The 24046-nt window shown below is 33.3% G+C and overlaps 1 protein-coding gene across 2 annotated transcripts in view; it reads right to left on the bottom strand.

The window, feature by feature from the left end:
• Positions 1–24046, bottom strand: part of GABA-B-R1 (metabotropic GABA-B receptor subtype 1) — a 125222-nt gene that overhangs the window by 37482 nt on the left and 63694 nt on the right. For both annotated transcript variants that reach the window (XM_053745262.1, XM_053745261.1), the window contains exons 2-5: positions 11960–12628; positions 8423–8557; positions 5919–6089; positions 1558–1774 (exon numbers count right to left, since the gene is read on the bottom strand). In XM_053745262.1, the coding sequence (XP_053601237.1) occupies positions 1558–1774; positions 5919–6089; positions 8423–8557; positions 11960–12613 (1177 nt within the window). In that variant the 5' untranslated portion in view covers positions 12614–12628. The remainder of the gene's footprint in view (positions 1–1557; positions 1775–5918; positions 6090–8422; positions 8558–11959; positions 12629–24046) is intronic.

Raw genomic sequence — 24046 nt, 5'->3', positions numbered from 1 at the left:
GTTTTTCGCTTCCATTACTGTCGCGCTGTGGTTTCTCCCAGAGGAATCATCCGGGATAAGGAATTCATTAATAAATATACCGTCCGTCTAGAGCGAGTCATTAATAAATAAGAAATTGTGCTTGATATTTCATATCCAGTAATGAAGTTTCAAAGAATTAAAAGTTTTTGTTTTTAATTGGTTATTCTTATTGGATTTCTTTCTTATATTTTACAGTAATATTTGTATTAACTAAACCTAAATATATGAATGGTCTTGAAAAAATGGAACTTGTTATCCCATTTGATACAGAAAAGCCAAAAATAAAAATTACCAGACCGTCGCGGATAAATCATGGTCATAACAAATAGATGAAATACAGAGTTCATTTATTCACAGGTTAAATGTGTTTGCGCTCTCTAGCAAGATAAGGATTCGCGTATACTTTTGAAAAAATGAGAACAAAAGTGGAGCTGGCTGTTATGATATACGTTAGAGCCCCATCTTAACATAATACAGAAGCGAATACTCAAGCCAGAATTGTTGCGAGTTTTCCTGAAATTATTTATACTGGGGTGATGCGAAGGAGGCAATAATTCGCGAATGTTTTTTGGCACATGGGCTCCCCACTAAGGCGCTCCAAATGAGATTCATCCAACAGAACATCGCGGCACATCGTGACGCCGTCCTCCATTACTCCTATCATAATCCTGTCTCACTGCTCACAATTTATAAAGCTCTCATATTGCTTAGGCCGTCAGTCATATTAATGATATGTTGTTTTAAATTTTCTTCATATACGCAGAGCCACACAGCGAGGTTAATAACCGGGATTGTAAGTCGCAGAGACTAATAAATGGCGCCATTTGCGCGTGTTTAAATGTTGCTCACGACTGTAATGGGGTTAAGCTTTTTGTGCTCGTAGTAAGAATATGAGAATGGCAATATGTGTTGCCATGTGAGTAGATATTAAATATGTAGCGCCTGAACGAGTGTTAAACCTAAATATTCAATAATAAAATTAAACTTGCTGGTGAACCTTAAATTTTGATTGGATTTGCCCCATAGCTTAGTAATACGTGTACAAATGAATAAATCAAATTATGTCGTATTCAATTTATTAATGGACTGTCACATTCAGACCAACGTTCTAGTTTTCGCGCAATAGTATAAATTGGAACCACAATTTGAAACATGAAGTGCAAAATTTAAATAATAACAAACGAAAGCGTGTAGGTTATTTCGTGCAGAGTATGTAGCGCCTAGCTGTGATGTTTCACGGGCCCTGTCTACGAAGGTTGCACACCGTGATGGCCACACCGGGACAGGCATTGCCGTGTCACGGGTAGACATTATTGACACAAAGCGGTACGATGCGACGCGACGCAAAAATATCTAGCGACATATATTACAGTATCCTATATAGATTACGCAGGACACCGCCATATATGTATATATGTACGTACATAGAAGAATATCAAGTGACACTTGATAATTTCGTATGTGACGCACACATCGTGTCGCTTTGTTTCAACGAAAACGTTGCGTTATGTTGTCACTATTGAGACATAAACTCACCAATAAAGAACCACACGTAGGATTTCCCATACAAGCGGTGTTTGTAGACCTCGCATAGCACGCGGCGCGCGGCTACGACGTAGAACAGGCCTACGATTACGCGCGCGTCTTGTCTACGAAGGTTGCGCACCGCGTCGGCCGGGTCCGAAAGAAAGGACTGGCGCGTCACAATCTCGATGCCCACCTTCTTACAATGAGCTTCGAGGTCCTCCACAGTCTGTTGAAAATATTGTTTTATTATTATTCGAGTATATAAATAAAGTACAAAATCATGTATAACTGATATGTATAACATACTTGATAAATAAAGGATTTTTTTCTTCAACTCTGAAAATATTTTTTCTCGTGCAATAATTTTTGATGACAATGTAAAATAAACTCGAAATGAAACACAATCGGCCATTATATTACGATATTGTGGATCCACCATTCACAGCCCACAAGAAACATATAACTTGGTCGTAAAACGAAAATAATCGCCTCTGAGCAAGCACGCAGTATATTGCTTTTTGCATGAAAAATTAATTCATATCTCAAGTTGGTTTTTTTTGTCTGAGCGAGGGTGGTTGTGGTGGTGTCAGCGGGAGTTTACGTCAATATATATATTAAATATCTCGGAATAAAGAATATTGGGAATAAAAAACAATGGAAATAAAAATTAATACTTAAAGAATCTTAATTATTCATCCTTATCTTGTCTAATCACATTCTCTTAAAATATTAGTAGTTTATTTTGACAAAAAAGGATATAGCAATAATTCATATATAAAATATAGATCAATAACATGAAACGAAGAATTTAACCAGTACTACGATAAAATCTAAAAGGTCGGAAATTCAAGCTTGTATAGTCAACAAATACTATGACTTGCTATCGTCTCGCCAGCGAATACTATGCAAATAGTGGTTCTTTTCGAGACTTGGTTATTACAATAACTAAATATAAAACGGAGCAAAGTCTTAGCATTATTTCTCTGGAATTGTATACATTAGATATAATGCCATCTCCATTAGCTTTTACAGTAAAGTTTTCAACTTTTCTTTATTGTACGGCAGTTTGAATACTGTGGTGGTGTCAGTGGCCGTTTCGCTCCATTTACCAAAAATAAAACGTAATGAAATGAGTAAAATTTTTATAAATAAAATAAAGAGAGATATGATTTATGAATTGAGAGATTATGGTTTTGATTTTTATAACAAAAAACTCGAATTAGCGCAAATGGATGAATATCCATTAGTTTGAAAGCCGAAAACGAAACCAGCAATCGAATAAATAATAAATTGCACGATTTAGTCTTGTGAACTTTCATATTATGAAATTTGTTATGTTGATAAAGACACCGCAGATAAATAGATAGAGAAAAGGGTACAGAAAAATAAAAAAAACGTATGGTGGTGTAACTGCACACTGTTTAATTTTCATTTTACGTTTAAGTGCTGTGTTGCTATGCTCTCGGCGCATGTGGAGTTTTTGTATGAAGAAACACTATTTATAGAGCGCACGCGGCATAACGAGGGGTAGAGTTACGCGCGCTGAATGCCACCCGGCCTTTCGCGCTCTATTCAATGTAATTAGTGCGGCTCCAGTTTTTCTGCATAAGTGGGCTTCAAGAGTTCTTGCTCCTGTTTTCATAGGATTTACCGAAAAATTAAGTTACAGATATAATAGACGTTATTTTTACTTAAAATTATAAATAAATGATTTTCTGTATGAATGGATGACAGGTAGTCTTGCCTATCTAAATGTTTCTAGACTTGTACTAAAATACACACTTGTACTAAAATACAAATAATAATTTCTAGACTTGTACTAAAGTATGAGGTGTCGAAAATAATAATGAATAAATAAGATTACCTAATGGTAAAATTTAGCTAAAATGTAACACAAGAGACAGACGAGACAAAAAGTCTCAAATACAGATAAGCCAATAATGGATTTGAATGATGCAAAAAGTCCCCCTTTTCCGACAGCTATAAGAACATGTTCTTTATTACGTTCACGCGAGGGTTCATTATCTGGTGTGTGGGAGACGTGATCTTGTTTGCTAGTTGGATTTCCCTGACGGCATTACTTTACCTTATCTTGAGCAAATCAAAAGATTTATTTTATGACATCTTGACTTTAATTGGATGGTAAAAGAACTTTGACCGGTAAATATGTCGCAGAATGTAAGTATTTATGACATGGTGTAGTTAAGGTTTCAATATATATGATTTCAGAGGTGACATAGAAAAAATACTTAAATACCGAAATATGTTATCTAATTCATATATCTTTATACATAGGTACGTAATTTTATTTGTGCTCCAAAAAACAGAAAATCGAGGTCATATTTACATATGTTAGAATTTTATGTGCAAAATAGCTTCAAGAAAAGTATAAATATAATAATATGTATTCATATATTACCATCCATTGGAATATGTACATACATCCATCGTCTATTTAGCATAATCGGGCGACTGTTTACGGCTTGCGGATGAAAAGCCAATTTCCTTCCATTCCACACTAGCAATAAATATGTATGACTACCTACATACTTCAGCCCTCCCCACATACTGCGAAAGTTTCAGAAAACGTTCTGAAAAAGCTGAAACTTGACTCTGTGACACTTGACTCGTCATCAATTTGGATCGGTTGTCATGTTCATGTCCTTGACTGAAATACTGATTGGCCATGGTCACTCTTTTTATTCAGTTACTGTGGTACTACGGAGACACTTATTTTCACCAATAAACATAAATATATATACAAATCTATTCAGATTCGTCTTTTATTCGGAATATGTATACAACAATTTTTTTAAGATAAAATTCAGAAGCGCCCTTTTCCATTTGACGCCCTCTATTTTGCTTACATTTTTGCGTTATATTAAAATTTGTTTTATAAATGTTGTCTACCTTTATCATTATATGTATTGTGTTTCCATTAAAGATTGCAGGTCTATTATGTTTGTTAACAGATGAAAAAAGCTTAGTGTGTCATACTTCACTCATTACCAATACGAAGGAGTACACAAATGTTTATCGAACGACTAAAGTCACGCAATGTCGGATCAAACTGTAATTCACAAATAATCACTCAAGCAATATTATCACCGCCTTTGTCCCACAGGTTGAATTTATCGAAAGCTAATGTGTCGTGAAGATAACACGTTTGAATCAAACGATTTTGTTGTCGCGTTGTGTGACTATATTAATTTGTTTCCCAGACACGTAAACATGGGTAATGCACATGATAAATGATAGATGAATGTTCTTTACGTGTTTCTTTTGTTACTGTTTTTATATATTACTAAATTTTTGCCCGGTGCTTCATCCGCGTGCATTTCATAATTCATAATTCCCTCAGAAACAGTTATTTTTCCGGGATAATTTTATGTACCCTATGTCGTTGTCTGTACTTCAAACTACAAGTATGCAAAATTTCAAGAACAAACAAACTTACTTTCACATTTATAATATTAGTTAGGATCAGAAAGTTACAAGATGATGTTATGTATACGTATTACGTGTTCAGAACAATTCTTCGCATTAAATGAGTGTGTTGTTTTACTTTCGCCGACTTGAGTGGGATTTGTACGTTCTCTATAGCGATGTTATCAAAAGTTTTCAGTTTGCCACAACACAGAATGGCGGAAAAATACATTTGAATCTGACTATAAAATGCAAACGTTTACATTGGAGGTCATGGGGTGAGGTTCCACGGACGTTCCACCACAATTACTATCTTATTTCTTTAGCAAACTCCGCAGAAAAATCTTTGCTTGTTTTGCTTATTAGATGAGTCATACCCATAGTTCTATGAATACGCTTTTAAATTACATATTCTCTCCGAATTTATTTCTTCTCTTATAAATATTTTTATAGGGAAATGGGTTCGTAATAGACCACTAAGCTTTTGTGTTATTTATTATAGCATTAATAAGAATATTTGTAAGGATATAGGAATATGGAATTAAATATTCCATTAAATAGAAGTTGCTCTTTTGTATAGCCAGAATTATACTCTAGTATTCGCTGGAGAATTTATAGTGTAAATGGAAGCGTCGAAATTTAGTGTTTTCCACTCAACAAGTTAAGTATTTAATATGGCAAAGGATGGACGAGCTTTGAGCATACGCAACGGCAGCACTCTCACTTTGCAGCTTCGGATAGTGGTATCCGGAAAAGGTGATTGATTTACAGTCGTTATTCTTTTTGTACTATAACGAGATAATGATTGAATGCTAATATTTTTCTTATGCCTATCATGTCACCAAATGAATACTCAATTCTTCTTTCCTTTTTTAATCCGTTTCCTTTGATGTATCACACAGTTAGTTATTGATAAACGTTTCTTATTAAATAGAGATACTGACCGATATGAAGACCTCCTCAGCCTGCTGCAGGATGGCGATGCGGGACCAGCCGAACTTCTGCATGAGCTTGATCCTCGTGGGGTTGTGCACGGTGGCCGAGGGGTGAGTGCGGAACAGCGTCGGGAACCGGGAGCGGTCGGACAGGGCTGGCGACGACGCCCCATAGCATAGCTGGTAAGGATAAATAAAATTACAGCCAAATAAATATACAACTGGATACTTAACAATTGTATTAAATATGTTTAAAATACATACGCGATTTTCATTATTTCATAAAATTTATTAATTTATTTTATATTTTCTTGGTGTGTGAAATTTTCGCGGGAAAAAATCTACATCACGTGACAATAATGTTATCACATCTAGGTCATAGACAATAGAGCAAGTTCACAACCGATGAAAAAGAAGAATTTTGATAACCTAGTGATTTCACCACATATTATTGGTTTTGTTTATCCATATGGAAAGGCAAAGGGGATGTCTGGCTGAGAGTTTGTATATTTTTTTATTATGTTATGATCATGGAATTAGTAGGTACTCCGTACGACGAAATACTTACTAAATCCATGATTATGATGTCTCTGACCTGTGTTTTTTTAAATAAAGTATTTCTATGTTGTCTTTGAAACCCTAATTTCCATTATTATTTCGCAAACAAAAAGAAAATTATTGTTTTTTTCTTTCAAGTCAACAGTCCAGACATATATGAATAAAAAGAATAACGAAACTTCTTATAGCCGTATTCCACATGGCTCATGGTCGTGGTTATTATATGGAATGTAGCACATACAATCGCTTCCTGTGCAATTAATAGATACCGAAAACTCATCAACTAGAGTGCAAGTTTCCTCACAATGCGCGATGTTATCATTAATCGAAGCAATGATAACATGAGTCAGATTGGTAAACAAAATCATCATCATCTAAATTGGTCATTAACCTAAAACTTATTCAATATTCTCATGTAAAACTGTTAGGTAGTTGAAATAGCTGCAATACATCAGGAACTACGTATCGATGCAGCAAGAGCAAGCAATATTGCGGATGTTCATCGCAACGTGATTCTACTACGCTACGATATATCATTACCATATCTTGACATATTGTTGGATATCTCAAAGTTACTTCGGCACTTGGATAGCGTTTGATGGTAAAATTATCGCTGTCTTTGGGACTGTGACAGTAATGTACATTTATTAATTTATATACTCAACATAACAATAAATATATAAAACTATACAAAGGTACTGCATGTTTCTATCGAAATTTCTTCCAGTATACACGCGAAAGAAAAATTTAAAAAGAGGCATTAACGTGTACTGAGAAAAAGACGTGACAAGATACAATTATAGTTACAATATATAGGGTGTAAAATGCATATTGTAAAAAATATTACAGGGATAAAATAATTATTTTATAAATGTTGTGTTCCTGATTCTTCTGAATCACATTTAAAGTTAGAGCATTTAATGCTTTCTATTATTTTATATAAATCTCTTTATAATTTCTGAGAAAATATGCTGATTGCTTAAATAATCGAAGTTCCCGATTGAAAATTGTTCAAGTACTACGTATTAGGTTTTCATTTCGTATTCCATAAAATTATCTTTGCAAGTTGAATGGGAACGTAAAAGTGAGTGATATACAGGAAACAAACAGTCGCTACCTCGATTTTTCATCTCCGTTCTACGTAGTATCGCAACCAGTATGTTCTCACAGTATTCACAACTATTCTTACAAGTAATATTTTTCACGATGCTCCCAAAGGTAAGAACTAAACAAAATTGCAAAACTGCAATTTTCTTGACGTGAGTTGTGAAATAGAGATGTAGGCAAATAATATAGAGGCAATTTCGTACCAAGGCGCAACTTATGTAGCTATTTAATAAGTCTATATCACCTATGTGGTTACGAGCATCGTAGATTCCTTGGTTGCGTTAGTTACATTAAATATTCCTAGTCATTACCTAGTGTCTGGTGTAGAATGAATTTGACTTGCATTATTAATTTGCATTGTTTATCGAAAAAGTATACAAAAATGTTATTCCTTAGACAATAAGCGAAGAAGTAGTATGAGCTAGATATATTTTTTGAATTAGTATAATTAAATAGAGAATTTCGAACGTTAAAATATATTTATATCTTTAAAAATCCAATTTTGGCCATAAATAAATCAGTTTATCTCAAGTGGTCCCACAAAGACTCTTGTTTTTGTGGGACCACTTGAAAAGGGCAACTTCGTATCCTCTCCAGGAGGTCGCACGAGGTGATTAAGACATAGAATTGGCCGCAGAAAAACAATAGCTTTTCATAAGAAACTTGACGCCGGGCAGGCGTCGGTCGCAGCTGAATCTTTAAAATTTGAGGTTGTCTATGCTGTCTCACATTTCCAAATGAAAATGGAAACACGTGATGAGAGAGAAGAAAAGAAGTATAATCTAGTTTTGTTACTAAATCGCCTGTATTTTTATTGGTTTTACTAATAATTGAGAACAAATACTTACAACCATGAGGTTCCACATCTTGGCAGCCTCGGCGACGGTGGTGCAGACGGTGGAGCAGCCAGCTAGCAGCAGCAGCTTCTGAGGGGGGTTGTAGAGCAGGTTGTACATGACGCTCGCCCCCAACCCTGGTTCGCACTGCAAAATTATAAGTTTCAGTAAAGGTAACTTGACCATGGGAACTTGGTAAATCCCATTATGGGAGGACTGATCACCCGTCTGGTGCTCGACCCAGGATATAATAATAATAAGAATAATTTTTGAAAATTAAATGGATATATATATTGTAGGGTTGTTGTTCTTCTTGGGTTAATTTTAAATTCTTCATTATGGATATTCATGTTGTAAAATAAACCCTTATTAAACTAAGTAGTGAAACTGTAAGCTTTATAAATCCGTAATTACCTGACAATTATGATCATAAAGATATATTATTTTTCCGTTCAAACATAGAGATTTTGTTTATCAGATAGCATGAATATTTTATATCTCTTTCAACAATGTTGGCCTGACAATTTTAAAAGTGATTCTTAGATGGATAAAGAATTTCTTATGAATCATACATAATTGCGCGTTCAACATTAGGATACATAAATATTAAAATAAACAGCTTAGATTTGGATAATAGATCTACAGTTGATCTGAGTTGTCGGCGAAGCCTCGGTATTTGAGAAACGCAATGTTGATCTAATTACTAAGGTTTTAAGTATTTCGCAATCTACCATCTATACCATGAGATTAACATTTTAAAATAGATAATTTTGCAATAATCGGACTTGGCAAATTGACGTTACTATGGACTGAACATTACCATACCAGATTTTTGTATTCATAATAACATTTTTGTGTCTAAGCCCTTTCAGTATTTTCAACACAAAATTATTAAAAGGCGTTGTATTGAGTTGAATACTAATGAAGTAATATGTACCATCTCAACTCCTAAATACAGCTATAAAGGAGTCCTGTCGAATTGACAGGTATATTTTAGTATCTATTGAATGACGTCACATCATTAGCACGGCTGAGGGCGTTGTATAACGGCTCACAAAATGATATGTTGTTCAAGCTACACACCTGCCACTTCTCTACATCCATGTACTCGTAATGTATTTATAGTCCAAGATCTTAATACGACTTTTTGTTCTATATTTGATTAAGTATTTATAATGGGTAAACTAACAAACCCAAATCGGCCGCATACCTTAAAATAACATAAAAGCCTAATATCTCTAAAATATAATACCTAAGCACATTTTATATTCCCTAGAATTATCACCATTGAGTAATAAAATCGTTGTAATTTGTATAATGTTAATAAAATGTGCTCTTGAGAGGTGAACAAAATTAGGTAAATCATCATAATTGTAAATTAATTGTTTTACCAATATAAATTTTGCCTCAACCCAATAAAGACGAACCTTTAAAAACAAAATGGATCGTACTTACAAAAATGTAACCAAGATCCTAGCTAGACTAATATTTTCCGTGAACGGAATCACTTAAATCAGACGGGGCGTTTTATCCAATTTTAGATACATTTGCTAAATTGGCTTTAATATCAAATTGGATTGATATGTTAACATATAATAAAACCCTTTTACATTTTTTATACGACAACGTAAACGTTAACTTTAAGCTACGAAGTGGAATATAATGTTATCTCTCTACTATACCGCTATACATATTTTCTGAAATTGAATGAATTATCTAGTTATGAAAATGAGTTTATCCAACATATTCTATAACGTAATATGACGTATTTGAAGCTACTACTATGGATAACATTAGAAAATTAATATATTACCGTGGACCACGCAACTCAATTTAATTAGAATCATGCGTAATTTCCTAAACAACAGTTAGCGTAGATTTATGGCGAAAATTTTGCAACCTTAAGATACCATAATCTTGATTGATGTAGCATAATTTGTTAAATTTGATGAAGTTTTATAAAAGCGAGTATCATAAAGTTGAAAATTAAAATCTATTATTTGATTTCTCGCGGACGAGAATATACTTTTAGACATCTTAAAATATATCTTTTTTAAGTTCATTGTTGAATTAAGATAGTTTTAAGACATCTTATGGTTAAAATGTTATACTTTACATCGCTTAAAATACAATGAATGCATGTGCGCGCAAGTTCAAGTCGTTATAAACACGAAATAAGTTACGAGTTAAACCCTCAAGCACTTTATGTCTGTTCATATATTTTTCTCATATACAAAATGTTTATTCGAGATAAAATATCACATACTAATTACCCTTTAAGTGTTTTTACCGTTTATTTTATGCTTATTAGCTATTTAGGTAGAGCTACTTCAAATTTACTTTTAATAACTTTTTAATTGAGGTTAAGAATTCAATCTACGCAATTTAGTGAAGACGCTTCAATCTATCGCATAATAATTCGCAATTATGTACTGTATATGTACTTCGTGTACCTACCTAAGTAAATCATTGCTGATTTTGTTTAAATTGGACAAAATAATTAATTTAACTATTTACCTATTTTTGAATAGGTGAAAGAAAGCTATTGACAAACTATGGAAGGATATGAAAAACTTTAGTTGGGTACTAAGTCTTACTTATGCGATATTGGAATGGATTTACATAAAGACTCTTTATAGACAACCACATACACACTTTAATGTTCACGCTTTAGAGCTACTTCAATTTTGCTTTTAATACCTTTATTTGAGGTTAAGAATTCAATTCACGCAATATAGTGAAGGCGCTTGAATCCATCGCAACATAATTCTTACTCTATTATGTTATCAGACCTTTTCAGCGTTTTTGTCCGTAATCACCGCGTTATCAATATCAAAGTGAACGAAATCGTCGATTTGTCCCCGAATATAAATCGATAAAATTGGAAATTACCCTCGAACCGGATTGGAAATTCTATCCGGTAAAATTTTCTTCCCTGAGCCATTCATAAATTCTCTATAATTGAATCGAACGTCGGGTTCACTCGCTCACTGCAATATCATAAGCCTATGATTTTAGTTCATTTTGATTTATAGGCTAACTTGGCTGTCGTGTGAGTCGGATAAAGGACCCTTTTTGTTAATTACTGGGCCTCAGCGAGCTGATTTTCAAAGTTAATGGATTAGGCGCTTGTCATTCCGCCGGCTGGCGACATGTTATGCACATTACGTTGATTGAAATCATAATTGGCATTTTCATTGCGGGGACGAGAGATAAACGAGACTTAAATTTAATTACCTGTGCTATGATCACGGGCGGTAATAATCGGAATAATAACAATTAGTTGGACTATCTTCATTTCATTTTATATCTTAGGTGGTAATAATCATATGAGTATTATATAATTTGTAATGAAAAGAATTTAACCTTCAGAAATTCAAGTTCATTTTCTACTCCACTTGACTCCTTGTTACGTATCCCGTTAAACTACGTCCCTCTTAAGAGTCCGTTTTCTTAATTGCTCCCTCTTTCAATTTCCTAAGCGCGCTTTTATTGTATTTTTAATTTATAGCAATTTTATGATAAAAGGAAATATAAAGATATAAATACCTTGCTGTCATTACTGTGTAATAACAGTTTGAATCCGGATAGAAGGTTTTTTCGAGCGTTGACGTCAATTAAAGCGAGCTCGGCGGCGGGCTTGCAGGCCTGGCCACCTTGCCAGCCGCCTTCTCCCTCCATGGGGAAGATGCCGCCGATGTGAAGATCTGTGTCTCGCCGCCCTTCACTGTAGCTGCTGCAGCTACACAGCCACAACAGAAACATCGCTCGCCTGCGCAGCGAGCCATCGCCACGTCCACAATGCCACCGCAAACGCACGGAACACACAACGCACTTGGCAACAATGAATAATTGCACTAAAGTTTTCACTAACAACGACTTAACATCACAATACACTGTTCTAGTTCGAAAGCTAAATACATTACTCACAGCTTTTAATTTGACTAGCGGACGCTTTGAAAAATTAAAGTTGCCGCTCACTCGCGGTAGACAAGCGTTGGCATTTTGATATAAATGTGATATCACCCGTAGAGATTGTAGACATAGCCTAATAAGCGTGAAATTTTCTATAAAATATGGCATTGAGGGTGGATTGGTGGGCGAGTCGCACGGTGCAGGTCGGCGGGGGTCCGAGCGACGCCCGGCGGCCTGCGGGGTCATCGCTCGCGCCGGGGACATGCTGTCATTGGTCACTTCTCGCATTTTCCATCTTCACTCCTGAAACAAAAATGATGAGTGAAGAACGAACTCTGAAGCTTTAATGATATGAGCTATCTTAGTTTAAATAAGGTTAATCAATAATCAAATATATATTGTGTATTTATTGCTGGCAATGCTAACTATACAGTATTTAGAGGTACCGGTATTCTAAATGGTTTGTTAGTATATACGTATTGTACATTGTCACGCATAATGAGAACACAGTAGATAAATTTGAGATTTTCATTTGGTTAACGTGATTTATATTTAAATTGACCTACGAGTAGATAATGAATAAATTTACTGCTAAAGTCAGTTTCGACAACAATGTCAATTTGAATGTAAAATTCATTTGTCCCTAACAATAATTGAATAAAGGGGCTGACATAATTTGGGACGATATTCAATAACTGACAAAGGAAGATACAGTCAAGAATATAGATTTAGAAGTCAAGAAAGCTAATCATCATTGAGATCGGAATATAATTTTTTTTATTATGTTTTATTACGAAATTAAAATGATGTTATTTTTTTATGCACGCATATGTCAAAATTTCAGATCATGCTTGCTTATTTTTCAATTAATTATGATTTAGTTAAAAAGAAATATCTAATACCTTTTTATCCATCAAAAATATGAAATTTAATTTCAATTTGACTTCTACCACTAATGGCCATTAAAATATCCGATATTAAATACTAATAGCTTTTAACAGTTGGTATTAACGAAGTGGTTCGCCACTGACTTGTTAATTTCAGATACGTCATTTGTTCGGTAAAATTTTAATGTGAAAGTAACTTTCTTGCTACCTATGTTATATCATATTAAAGGGAAAAATTCAAGATTATTCATAGTTGGAATATCTCGGCGGATATTGCGAAATGTTTGTCTCTTGAAACAAGAAGATCCATAACTTGATGGCGGTGCACTAAAGCACAATGGCCGGGAATTCCAATAGTGTAACTTTTCAAAATCTCTTTCAGCCTGCACTCGTGAATGCCTTCAAATAGGAACTCTTGGATGATGCGAATGCTCGATTATCGGCTTTAAATCGCGGCAGCTGCGAAATGAGAAGTTAATGATTCGTGACTTATTTTGTGGTGCACCAACGATGATTCATCAAAATTCAGCATATTGAACATTCTGTATTGTTTTATTCATCATTGTGTGAAGGAAAAGTGAAACCAATGTGTGAAGGAATGGCTACAACAGTTAAAATGCTGTTTTTCAAGTGTTTTAAACACATCTGGTTTTAGATTGATGAAATTCAAGATGATATCTGCAAAACCTTGAAGTTGTGGATACGGAACAGTTGGTATAAGATGGCTCCTCTTTATTATTTATGTTTGTCTACACTGAGTAATCATGATAAGTTTTCCTTGAATAGTAATTTCAACGATTTTATACCCTCAATCTTTTCTATGAAACGATTTTACTGCTTGTCTACTTTTATATAGAAATTCACTTATTCAGATTACAATAGGACGTGTTTGTTATACAATCACACAAATCTTACCGTTTACTTTGTTTAAAATATTTATATGGGAGCGAAGTCCCGGAACGCAACTAGTTATTTATAAAAAAATATATATATAGCTTCGTAAAATTATGACTATACTTTTAACGTGCTTAAGAAATAAATGCTTTTTCTCTTTATTAACTTAAATCTAACACTGATACGTACAGTCAACAGCACATCAAGTTACTCAGTATGTACCTCTATGGCGCGGTAATAGCGGCGAGTTTGCAATGAATTTAGGTAGGTTGATATGCTGGTGACTGGTACATATCACTTATTTTACATACATACTAAGCAGAACATGTGACGAGTATTGCATCGGGATGATCAATCAGTGTGGAGTATCGAGCGAGTGAGGGATGTGTCTACTTTATAATTTAGATATTTACACGACCGCTTGGCTCATCTTCACTTATGATTTATGACTTCCTGGGTGACACGTATTGAGACCAAGATAGTATATTATGTTGCACCGAAACAACATCTAATATATTTGTCAAATGTTCCCCAACTAAATTGTGTACGGACGGACATTACTCACGAAGTTATGGCATTTTTATTACATACTTAATGGGAGGCATTTATGGTTTAGAGCAGAAGCTTTTACCGATTTAATAGAAAAGTTTCCCGAATATGTAGTGTGATTTAATTTAACATTTACAATTTAAAACATTTATCGGTATATTTTATAAATATATTATCGTCTAGTTATGGCTGGGGTCTTAGTATTTTTGTGCAAATAAATATATTCTCTTCACTATTTAATACCTGTGTTTCAATACATTTCTTCAATAAAACAATTCAAATAAATTATTAAGTATTAAACTTATTCAATAATTAAAAAGAATTAAAACTATTATAAATTATATAATCAATGTACAAAATATTCTTATTCAGACACAAATGCTATACTTATTCCAGAAACAAGTTTAAATTATTTAATAATTTGAAGAATGAAATATGAGAGTGGTGAAATAAAACGAACTGTCCGTAAAGAAGTTTCGATGAAAGTTTCTTAACACAAAGATCCAGTAAGTTGGTATTTTGTTGGCAAGCCAACCTGTCTTTGCAATCATTTCTCAAATCGTATTTTCAGATTTGTTCCTTTCATGGCAATATTTCAATTCAGGTCAAAAGGTTTCAATTTTCCGTGATAGCGAGTAAGTAGGGTAAGACGTTTAGTGATAGATAGTGCGCAACATGCGCGAGCGAAATCAATTTTTCTTTATTTATGAGATACTGAAATATTTTTAGCATAAGTGGGTTCCTTACTGAAATATTTTTAGCATAAACGGTAAACTGATTGATAAAGTAAACTGCAGTAGAAAATACCTTCAAAAGGGGCATACTCGTATGTTAAATAAGATTTGGATTTTGATCGTAGGTATGTAGAATACGATTTGGTAAATAAATAAATGCTGATAATGGCAGGCAAAGACGTTTAGGAAGTTTTTTTTTAGTTTTTATTTGATTTGTTTCGATTTGATGTTTGCTTGTTTCATAAAAGTAATTCCAAATTGAAAAAAATATATCAAAGACGGTTATCTAACAAGTACTTAATACTTACCTACTACTACTCGAGATAAAAACACAGGAATTTCAACCATAACATTTAGTTACGTACGCAATTGGCGGCGGGATTTTTCTAATCCATTTAATTTGGCTGATGTGGCAATAAAAATTCTCATTGAACCTAAAGACCATTCACTTAACGACCTCAAATTTGAACGGAGCAGCTAATGCAATCACATCCTGCTATTGACGCAATTTCTACGGAAAACATATAAAAGCGTTACCGGGACTAAGAAATGAAGAAAACACAGAATACAAGTTAAATTAGACATTTTTTTCAAGTTCACCTAATAGCCTGCTTCATATGGCTTAATGAGAACAAAAAAAATCATCGTAGTGTTTTGTTAATTAAATATTTTTGAATATTACATTATTATTAGGGATAAATTTAGTTGTAGTCTTATCTCGATACTTTAACATATGTGTGCTTACCTTTAGTATTAATGTATATTTTGATGTTGGAGTTGCTTTTGTATATCCACTTTGATTTTATTTATTTTATGTGTATCCACTTTGATTTTATTTACAACTAATTTAACTATTGAAGTTTTAAAATAAAAGTAGACCGGATGGTATTTCAATAATTCAGGCTTTGTTAAATAGGCTTTGTCACACGCTCTAATTGAATTTTTAATTATTTTCTTTACTGAATATTGTTACAGTTACGATAATAGATTCTACAATATTAACTTCGGCTTTAAATTCAATATAATAACGTCGCCAGTAATTTAGAATCATCAAAATCATATAACATCGAGAGTTTCTCTTACGGATTCGTTTTATTTTAGGCCAGCCATCTCATCCCAGCTCTCCGCAGCCCGCCTTCATAACCGCATTTCCTATTTATTTTTAGTGTTTTTATATAACTTCACTTGTCTATTTAAGCAAACAAAAATTAAGTAGGTAGTTTCCATCTAGTCAAATTAGAAGTCAAATTATTATCAAATTTTTTTTAAAAATGTTATGGATGAATTTGTGTCAAATAAACTATTATAAGTATACAAATTTTCCTTATACCCTTGATGGGTATAAGGAAAAAATTTATATACCCATCAATAATGGAAGTCTAAATAAATTGTCTCAACTTTGCCGGCGGCGAACATGAATATTCATTCAAAAAAGGCCACCCGGGAAGCTTAAAGCTGCGCATTGGTAAATTGAATAAAAACTAAAAAGCAATGTGCTTTATTATGGATCCAATTTATGTGATATACGACTCATTAAGGTAAAAGCCAGAGTTGTATGCCAGACAATAAGCGCATAGACGCTTGTTTTTAATATATTTTGCGCTAATTTTTATTTATCCATCTGTTTTTAACATCGTTGGCCTTTTGTTGAGTTTACATGAGCGAGTGGTCAGTTAAGTGGTTTTCATTGTAATTATCAAACCGCAGTGAATACATACTAGTCTATGGTCCAAAATTCGGGAGCAGTGCTTTTTGGATAGTATTCTTTTGAAAACTAATAAATTTGCAATGTGCCTGTAAATTTCTCATTTCAATTGTACCTACCCTCTAGAAAATAATGTATAAATTATTTGTTCAATGTTTAACTACTAGTTAGTTATCTACAGGCCAAACAATCCAAACTGTGCGCCGGAATTACAACGCAATCCTGGTTGCAATATTGAACCGAGGCCAAACGTTGGCAATCGTAACCCTTACAACAACCGATACACCGTTAAACAAATCCATTGAATTTAATTTCTCTGTCGCTCGTATCTTAATGGGCGATCTCACCATGGCCCGTGAGACCCTCGTAAAACGCGCTTGATGTTACCAATGACATAATCGTTAATACTGTAGATTTATACCACGGTTAAGATAAGTTATCCTTGCGCCTGAAATGAAGAACAATAATTTAATGATTCGTTCATAATGAACTGCTTAAGCAGTCAGTCTGTATGTCTGATGATTGTTTGTTTACCAAAGTCACATGAGATGCCTTTTGGTGTCTATCTAATAAAATTTGACATTACTAATAATAATCTTCATACACTCGATAAAGATGACGAGATAATATCATACATCAACCAATGCAGCCTACATATATTTTCCCAAATAAATCAGACCAAACTGTGGTGGATGGTGTAAGTAACTATGTTTTAGAAAATATTTCTTTAAAACGTGCCGATGGGTTACATACATGGATAGTTACCCATGTTACTAGTGAAGTTGATGATGCAGTAAATCTAGTGAAAATGTATAAACCACATGCAAGGCAGGTTTGATGTTCTTTCGACATGAAAAAGGTATTTCCAGAGTGATTCAGATATCAGGAAAAAATATAATGAATAAATCCAAAAATTACGTCAACTAGTTGTTTATTCTTTATTGGCATAGCGTTGCAGCACCATCTGTTCCGTTTAATCTATACAATTTCTATGTAGTTCTTCGTTGATCCGCCAACGTGACGGAGGACGACGAAGCGCAACGGTGCCATGAGGCGTGACTCTTAAACTCACCTTTTAAAAACAAATCTGTGCTCGATCTGCTGTTTAAATTTTTTGTTACGGTTAACAGTTTTGATACAGGTAGACACTGTTTCGAATATTTTATTGTAATACGTAGTTATATTATGTAAATTTTATGTATTTTGTATTCACTATACCTACTATTGGAATTAAAAATAGTTACAGTCAGATTAAGAAGATAATAAATAAAATGAAAAATTCTTTTATTATAACGGAACCCCAAAACCATTATAACTATAATGATTTTGATTTTGGTTCAATACGTAACTTCACAGTTCGTTTACTATTTAAATAACATGCGACAAAATTATGCACAAACGACATGATATGAACTTTGGTATGAGCCAATTATGTAACCAACAAGAGTTTGGTCTAGCGACAGACAATTACAGGGAATTACTGGAAGCTCGACTATTTTCTGAGCCATTGCACGTATATAGCGTTGTTTCGAGCTTATCTCCCTACGAGTGAGTGTAATTTTGTTGTAATATTCTTTTATGTATTGTTATATGCCCAAATGTAACGACTGGCCAATGTAAATTTAATAAACCTATAAAGAAAATATATTACAGTTATGCCTACTACTTCTACTACTATACTTACTATGTATTATGATGGTAAATTTGTAAAGTGAATATTCGTAAATGCATTATAAATCTTATTTGAGATGTAAGATCATTGAATTGTTTAAAATAACTAACGCTTTAGAAAGTATCCGCTTTGGGTGAAAATGAAAGAAACTTACATTTTCGTATTTTATATTATTATGGCGCTATATGGTTCACACGGTCGGCAACTTCGGCGAACTCAAATGTGCATCAATGTACATTGCAAAATGAGCTTTGTATCAAGGTAAGTAGTAAAATCAGCAATGTAAGTCAATTTGTCATGATCACACTTTTTATATGAATTGCTTTCGGCATTCCAACAGTGGTCGTTTCTAAACGCTGCATAAGTGTAAAAGTGTAAAGGTCAATTTTTTGCCCAATTTTGCCAAATTTATCCCATGTATATATATACCCAAACATGTATATGTATACTTGTTATTAATTTTATTTGATGTACATAATTTTCATGTAATAAAGTTATTTTATACAAATACCTTGACTTTGATTTAACGAAGTTTTCGCCTATAGTAGTATATCTAGCATTATGGCAAGCGCATGAGGTCGTAAAAACGTTAAATTTACGAGCCGATTATGTCCGACGCCTGAGCATTAGCGATGTTGCTGCTCTTTAGCAAAGTAGAGTAGAGTGCACACCGCAACAATGTGGTTACGTAAGACGGGCCAACAGGGAACAAGAAAGATAATTAAATTTACCGTACAAGAGGTATGCCACTAGGTTTCTTTGACTATTACAGCGAAACTTGCTTCATCAACTGGCTGTAAACATAGAGTTTCCTGACACATGTCACTTGCATGTAAATTTTAGTATGATAAACATGAGCGCCGACTGTTTGTGGAACTAAAATTTTCACCTCACAGTGCTCGTAAGTGTATGTAGTTTTACGATAGCTTGTTCGCAACTACTTTGCAAACTTTTCTTACTGCAATGTTAATAAATATTCTTATGCGAAAGATTGTTGCTTTGTACGCTTTTATTACGAGAAAGATTTCGTTATTTTTATAAACCGCTCATATTGTGCACCTCTGGGTTATGAAGTGGGTTTGTGCTAAGCTTGATGGATTTTCACATTTAGATGTTATGAAAATTGTCAATTCTGACTGTCTTGAAACCTTACATTTTATATATAAATACTAAATGTCGCGCACGGCTTCGCCCGCGTGAGTTTAAAAGTACTAAAATTAAAAAAGTACTAAAACTCTATATACTTCTCCACACTATAACTACATGTATGCAAAATTTCAACAAGATTGGATAAGATAGAGTGAAAAGTTAACAAACAAACATAAAAATATTAGTTATTTTGATTTGATAACAATCACATGAGTCACGAAAGAAATTAAATCGCTAATAATTTTCATAGGATTTGTGAAATTATTTGTAATTATTTAACTTACGAATTTACTCATTCAGTACTTAAGCGAAATTTTTAAGTGGAATAATAAAAAAAAACATTTATTCGCGAGATAACATACGGACTGTAGAATTTTAGGTCAAATATTTCGGGTAGGTCCTCAAAACTCGTAGACAATTTCATTTTGCTACGAAAGGGGTGCGCCGTGTCGTCCAGAAACTTTATTAACACCGAATTCCTTTTAGATTAAACAAAAATATGTAAGCACTACAATAGAACTTGAAACAGGTCAGTAAGTAAGTATACCTACTGGATTTTGTTGTCTTAGAGCGGTTGCACGAGTCAACTTTGAAGTTAACTTTAACATATGTAGAAAAACACAAAGTACTAAACGTCAGAGGCACGTAGGTTAAAATTACCGCCAAGTTAACAACTCACTCTTAAGGATATGATCAATGCGAGTCTTATATCACGTAATTTTTATTTCGTGTTTTAAAAAATCATGCCAAAAAGACGAATATAAAGAAAATCAGCCAATTTATTCTTTTATGCATTGAATCGTGAAAAATGAACGAACAAATAACAGAAGTCACTCGTCTCCATAATGAAGCTAACAGGCAAGTCACTGGGCAATTACGATATTTATTAGATTTTCTTGATAGTATACCTTATTGAATGTCCTTTTGAAATGTCTCCGGTAGAAAATCAGGTAAGAATCATCATCAAAGGTTTCCAAATAAGACAAATGTTTATTTATTATTGCAGAAAAACATGTTGGTACTTATAATTACTTACTAATATTATTAATGTGAAAGTATGGATGAGAGTGAGTGTGGATATTTGGTGCTCAATTATGCAAAATTTCGACATAATTTCGTGTACGGATATAATATAAATAACTTATAATAGATTAGGCACTTCTTATCACTAAATTCCGATGGTAATACGGAAATAGCTATTTGAGTTTACAATTCTCATAGGTTATTTACTTATAGGAAATTTTCCTAAAATAACAAATTGTGTACATGTATTGGTAGTTAGGTCAAAAGTCGTCTGAATGCTCTATCACCCGAATGAAAGTCAATAGATATGATTGGAAAAATAATAGACAAAATGAGCTAGTCACGCGATAGCTTTCATTGGCGATTTACCAATAGGTACTTCTGTTCAAAGTTTTCTGTCATTATGTTATGGCGATAAGTTCATTTTACACGAAATGGAAATATTAATTTTCATGGATCTTTTCTCTACTTTTTCTTTTTCAGATTTTCTCGATAACTTCCTTTTATCTCATTACGAAATGTATCTACTGACTGTAAACCATTTTTTAAATTAAGTATTTAATTATTAGCTTACGGTTAGTTGCTCCGTTAACTTGAACGTGCGTAGAAAAACAAAATGTACGCCATTTTGACTAAATGTCAGCAGCGCGCTGGTTAAAATCAACGTCAAATTTGACGCTGCAACTCACCCTTAGTAATTTTCTGTAAAGTATGTACTGTTGTTCATATTGGTGGACGTTTTATTCACAAATCACATGCGACCCGTATGGGGCAGCACTTTCGTGGGGTTTTCGGGATGAAAAGATACTCTAATGATACCTTACGTACTGTACCCGGTTAGGTATATGCTTTTTATATGCTCCTTTTCATCAATATCTGTCCAATAGATTTTGCGTGATTTAGTAACAAATGAACTCACTTTCGCATTTATAATATTTGTGGGAAGCAGGTTTCAGATGGTGCTTTTGAAGATTTTAATTACATTAGTAGTTTCATTAGAATAGAAGGATTTGCGTTCTAGAGATGAACAATGCAGCTCTTGTCAGGTGGAGCGCTCCGGTACTTTAAACATATTTTAGTAATGTAGATAATATCGTGAAAATCATGCATGTACACTGATGGACTTAATAAATATGTAATATAATTTGTAATAACGTGTATAATAAAATTGAAATAGCCGTTAAAAATTAATATAAAAAATTGCAGTCTTTAGGTTTCCCAACCCAAGAGTCCGAGGCCTTTATTTCATCATTTTTGTTATATTTTTAAAATTTTCGACGGAACTACATGTATTGAAGAACATACATTAAAATGTAGAATTTAATGCAATCTAAACATAACTAGCTATAGGTACATATATAACGTTAACCAAGTTGAGATTGAATGTAAATACGGCAGGCACCGACCAAAGCTAGTCAAGTTTGATGGAGTTGACTCACGCAGTTGTTTCTCTTTGTTAGCTATTTTCCCAAATTCATAATCAGATTGTTTCAATTAAGTTATTTCTTGCGAATGACAATTGTAATTTGTAATTAAGTTTGAGTTTCAAACGTTTTCCCAGTAGGAAAGTAATTATCAAGTTCTGTTCAGATTAGATATACCTAAGTACTTATAAAATTTGTTGTAACTTTTAAAATGGTTATATCATCGTGATGGTGAAAATTTTCTGTTTCGGACTCTCTCATGACCATTGTACTTAATTATACGAGGAGAGTAGTGATTGTTTGTATTGTAATAATACAAGGTAGGTATACAAGTATTATTAAAGTTATGCGACGACGCGTGACATCGCATAACTTTATTTGACCATTTGTAGTTCCATGTGTAGAGCTTTTTTTTATTTCGATGTTTTCAAAATTTTTAGTTAAAAAGATTTTAAAAATTCTTTCTTTTTTTCAAAAATATTTTAAGTTATATATTATTTTAAGAGCAAAAGTTAAAGACCCTACTCAAAGGAAGCGGAAACTTTATGACAGGTACAAATAAAAAAATACACCTATTTTCCTTGGGATATGTTTAAGAATCTTTTCAACGATACTTCCAATCTTTTTCTATTCTTTACACGAAACCTTCAAAATCGGGTCCCTAACGTGTTACCCGCGTATAAAATAAAGTTATCAGCTTTGGTAAAATACACAATGTATTAGTTTTGTACACATTATTCAAGAACTGACAACGTTTTACATGAAAAAAGTAAAGTACTTGAGTTTTGGCAGCATGTACAAGTCATTGACAACTAATATGACAACCACTCAAGGAATTGTAACGTAGATAATAAAGTAAATATTAAAAGAACTTTCAAACTAATAACTTTATTTTGCCTCTCTCTTTTATAGGCGTGACGTGTCGAATTTTGAGGTTAATCTTAATTCTAGATAATCATAGATCATTTAAAGAAATAAAAACAATAATTTTAAAAAATAATAAAAGAAAAGAAGATGAATCACAAGAATTAAATAAGACTTCACCAATTTAATATATACTAATTTACCCAATACTAGTTTCTCATACGATCATTCTCACTAGATCTTGAAGACTAGCATTTTTTTTTCATAGGTAGGTCATTTTCAATTTTTATCTAAACCAAAATGTGAACTCTATTAAATTAAATGAAATGGTGACAGAGTCTGGGAGTAGCCTTAGCACACGCTAGTAGCGACATAAATAACAAATGATGTTTGAAAAGAGCCATCAGCGCGCCATCTGTCGGGATTCAACTTTGATTGCATGCATTTAACTCAAGGGAGAGAATCTATTATTTATTTATCAAAGGTAAAAATGCTTCTGGAAAAGGTCGTGCGCACTTAGTGAACTTCATTATAGACAACGTCGAGGCTGTAACTGACCCACACGCACTTATGTAACATGTACCTAGATAGATGTACTTTGGGCTTTATGTATTTAGATATTCTTCTCAAATCCAAAATAATGTTGAGACATACATGCGTTTATTAGATGACTATTGTTTCAATTGAATTTTGGGTTATTTAATAGGTATATCAGAATTAAAAAGTATTTATACCTTACCGTGTCCGTACCGGACCGTGGTGAGGTGCTATCGGTCGTAGTTTATTGAAAATTGTTTTCTGTCTATTTATTTAATTTACA

This window comes from Plodia interpunctella, chromosome 5 (assembly GCF_027563975.2).
Source record: "Plodia interpunctella isolate USDA-ARS_2022_Savannah chromosome 5, ilPloInte3.2, whole genome shotgun sequence".
NCBI lineage: Eukaryota > Metazoa > Arthropoda > Insecta > Lepidoptera > Pyralidae > Plodia > Plodia interpunctella.
The sequence above is the reverse complement of the archived record's forward strand: the minus strand, read 5'-3'. Positions and strand labels throughout refer to the sequence as shown.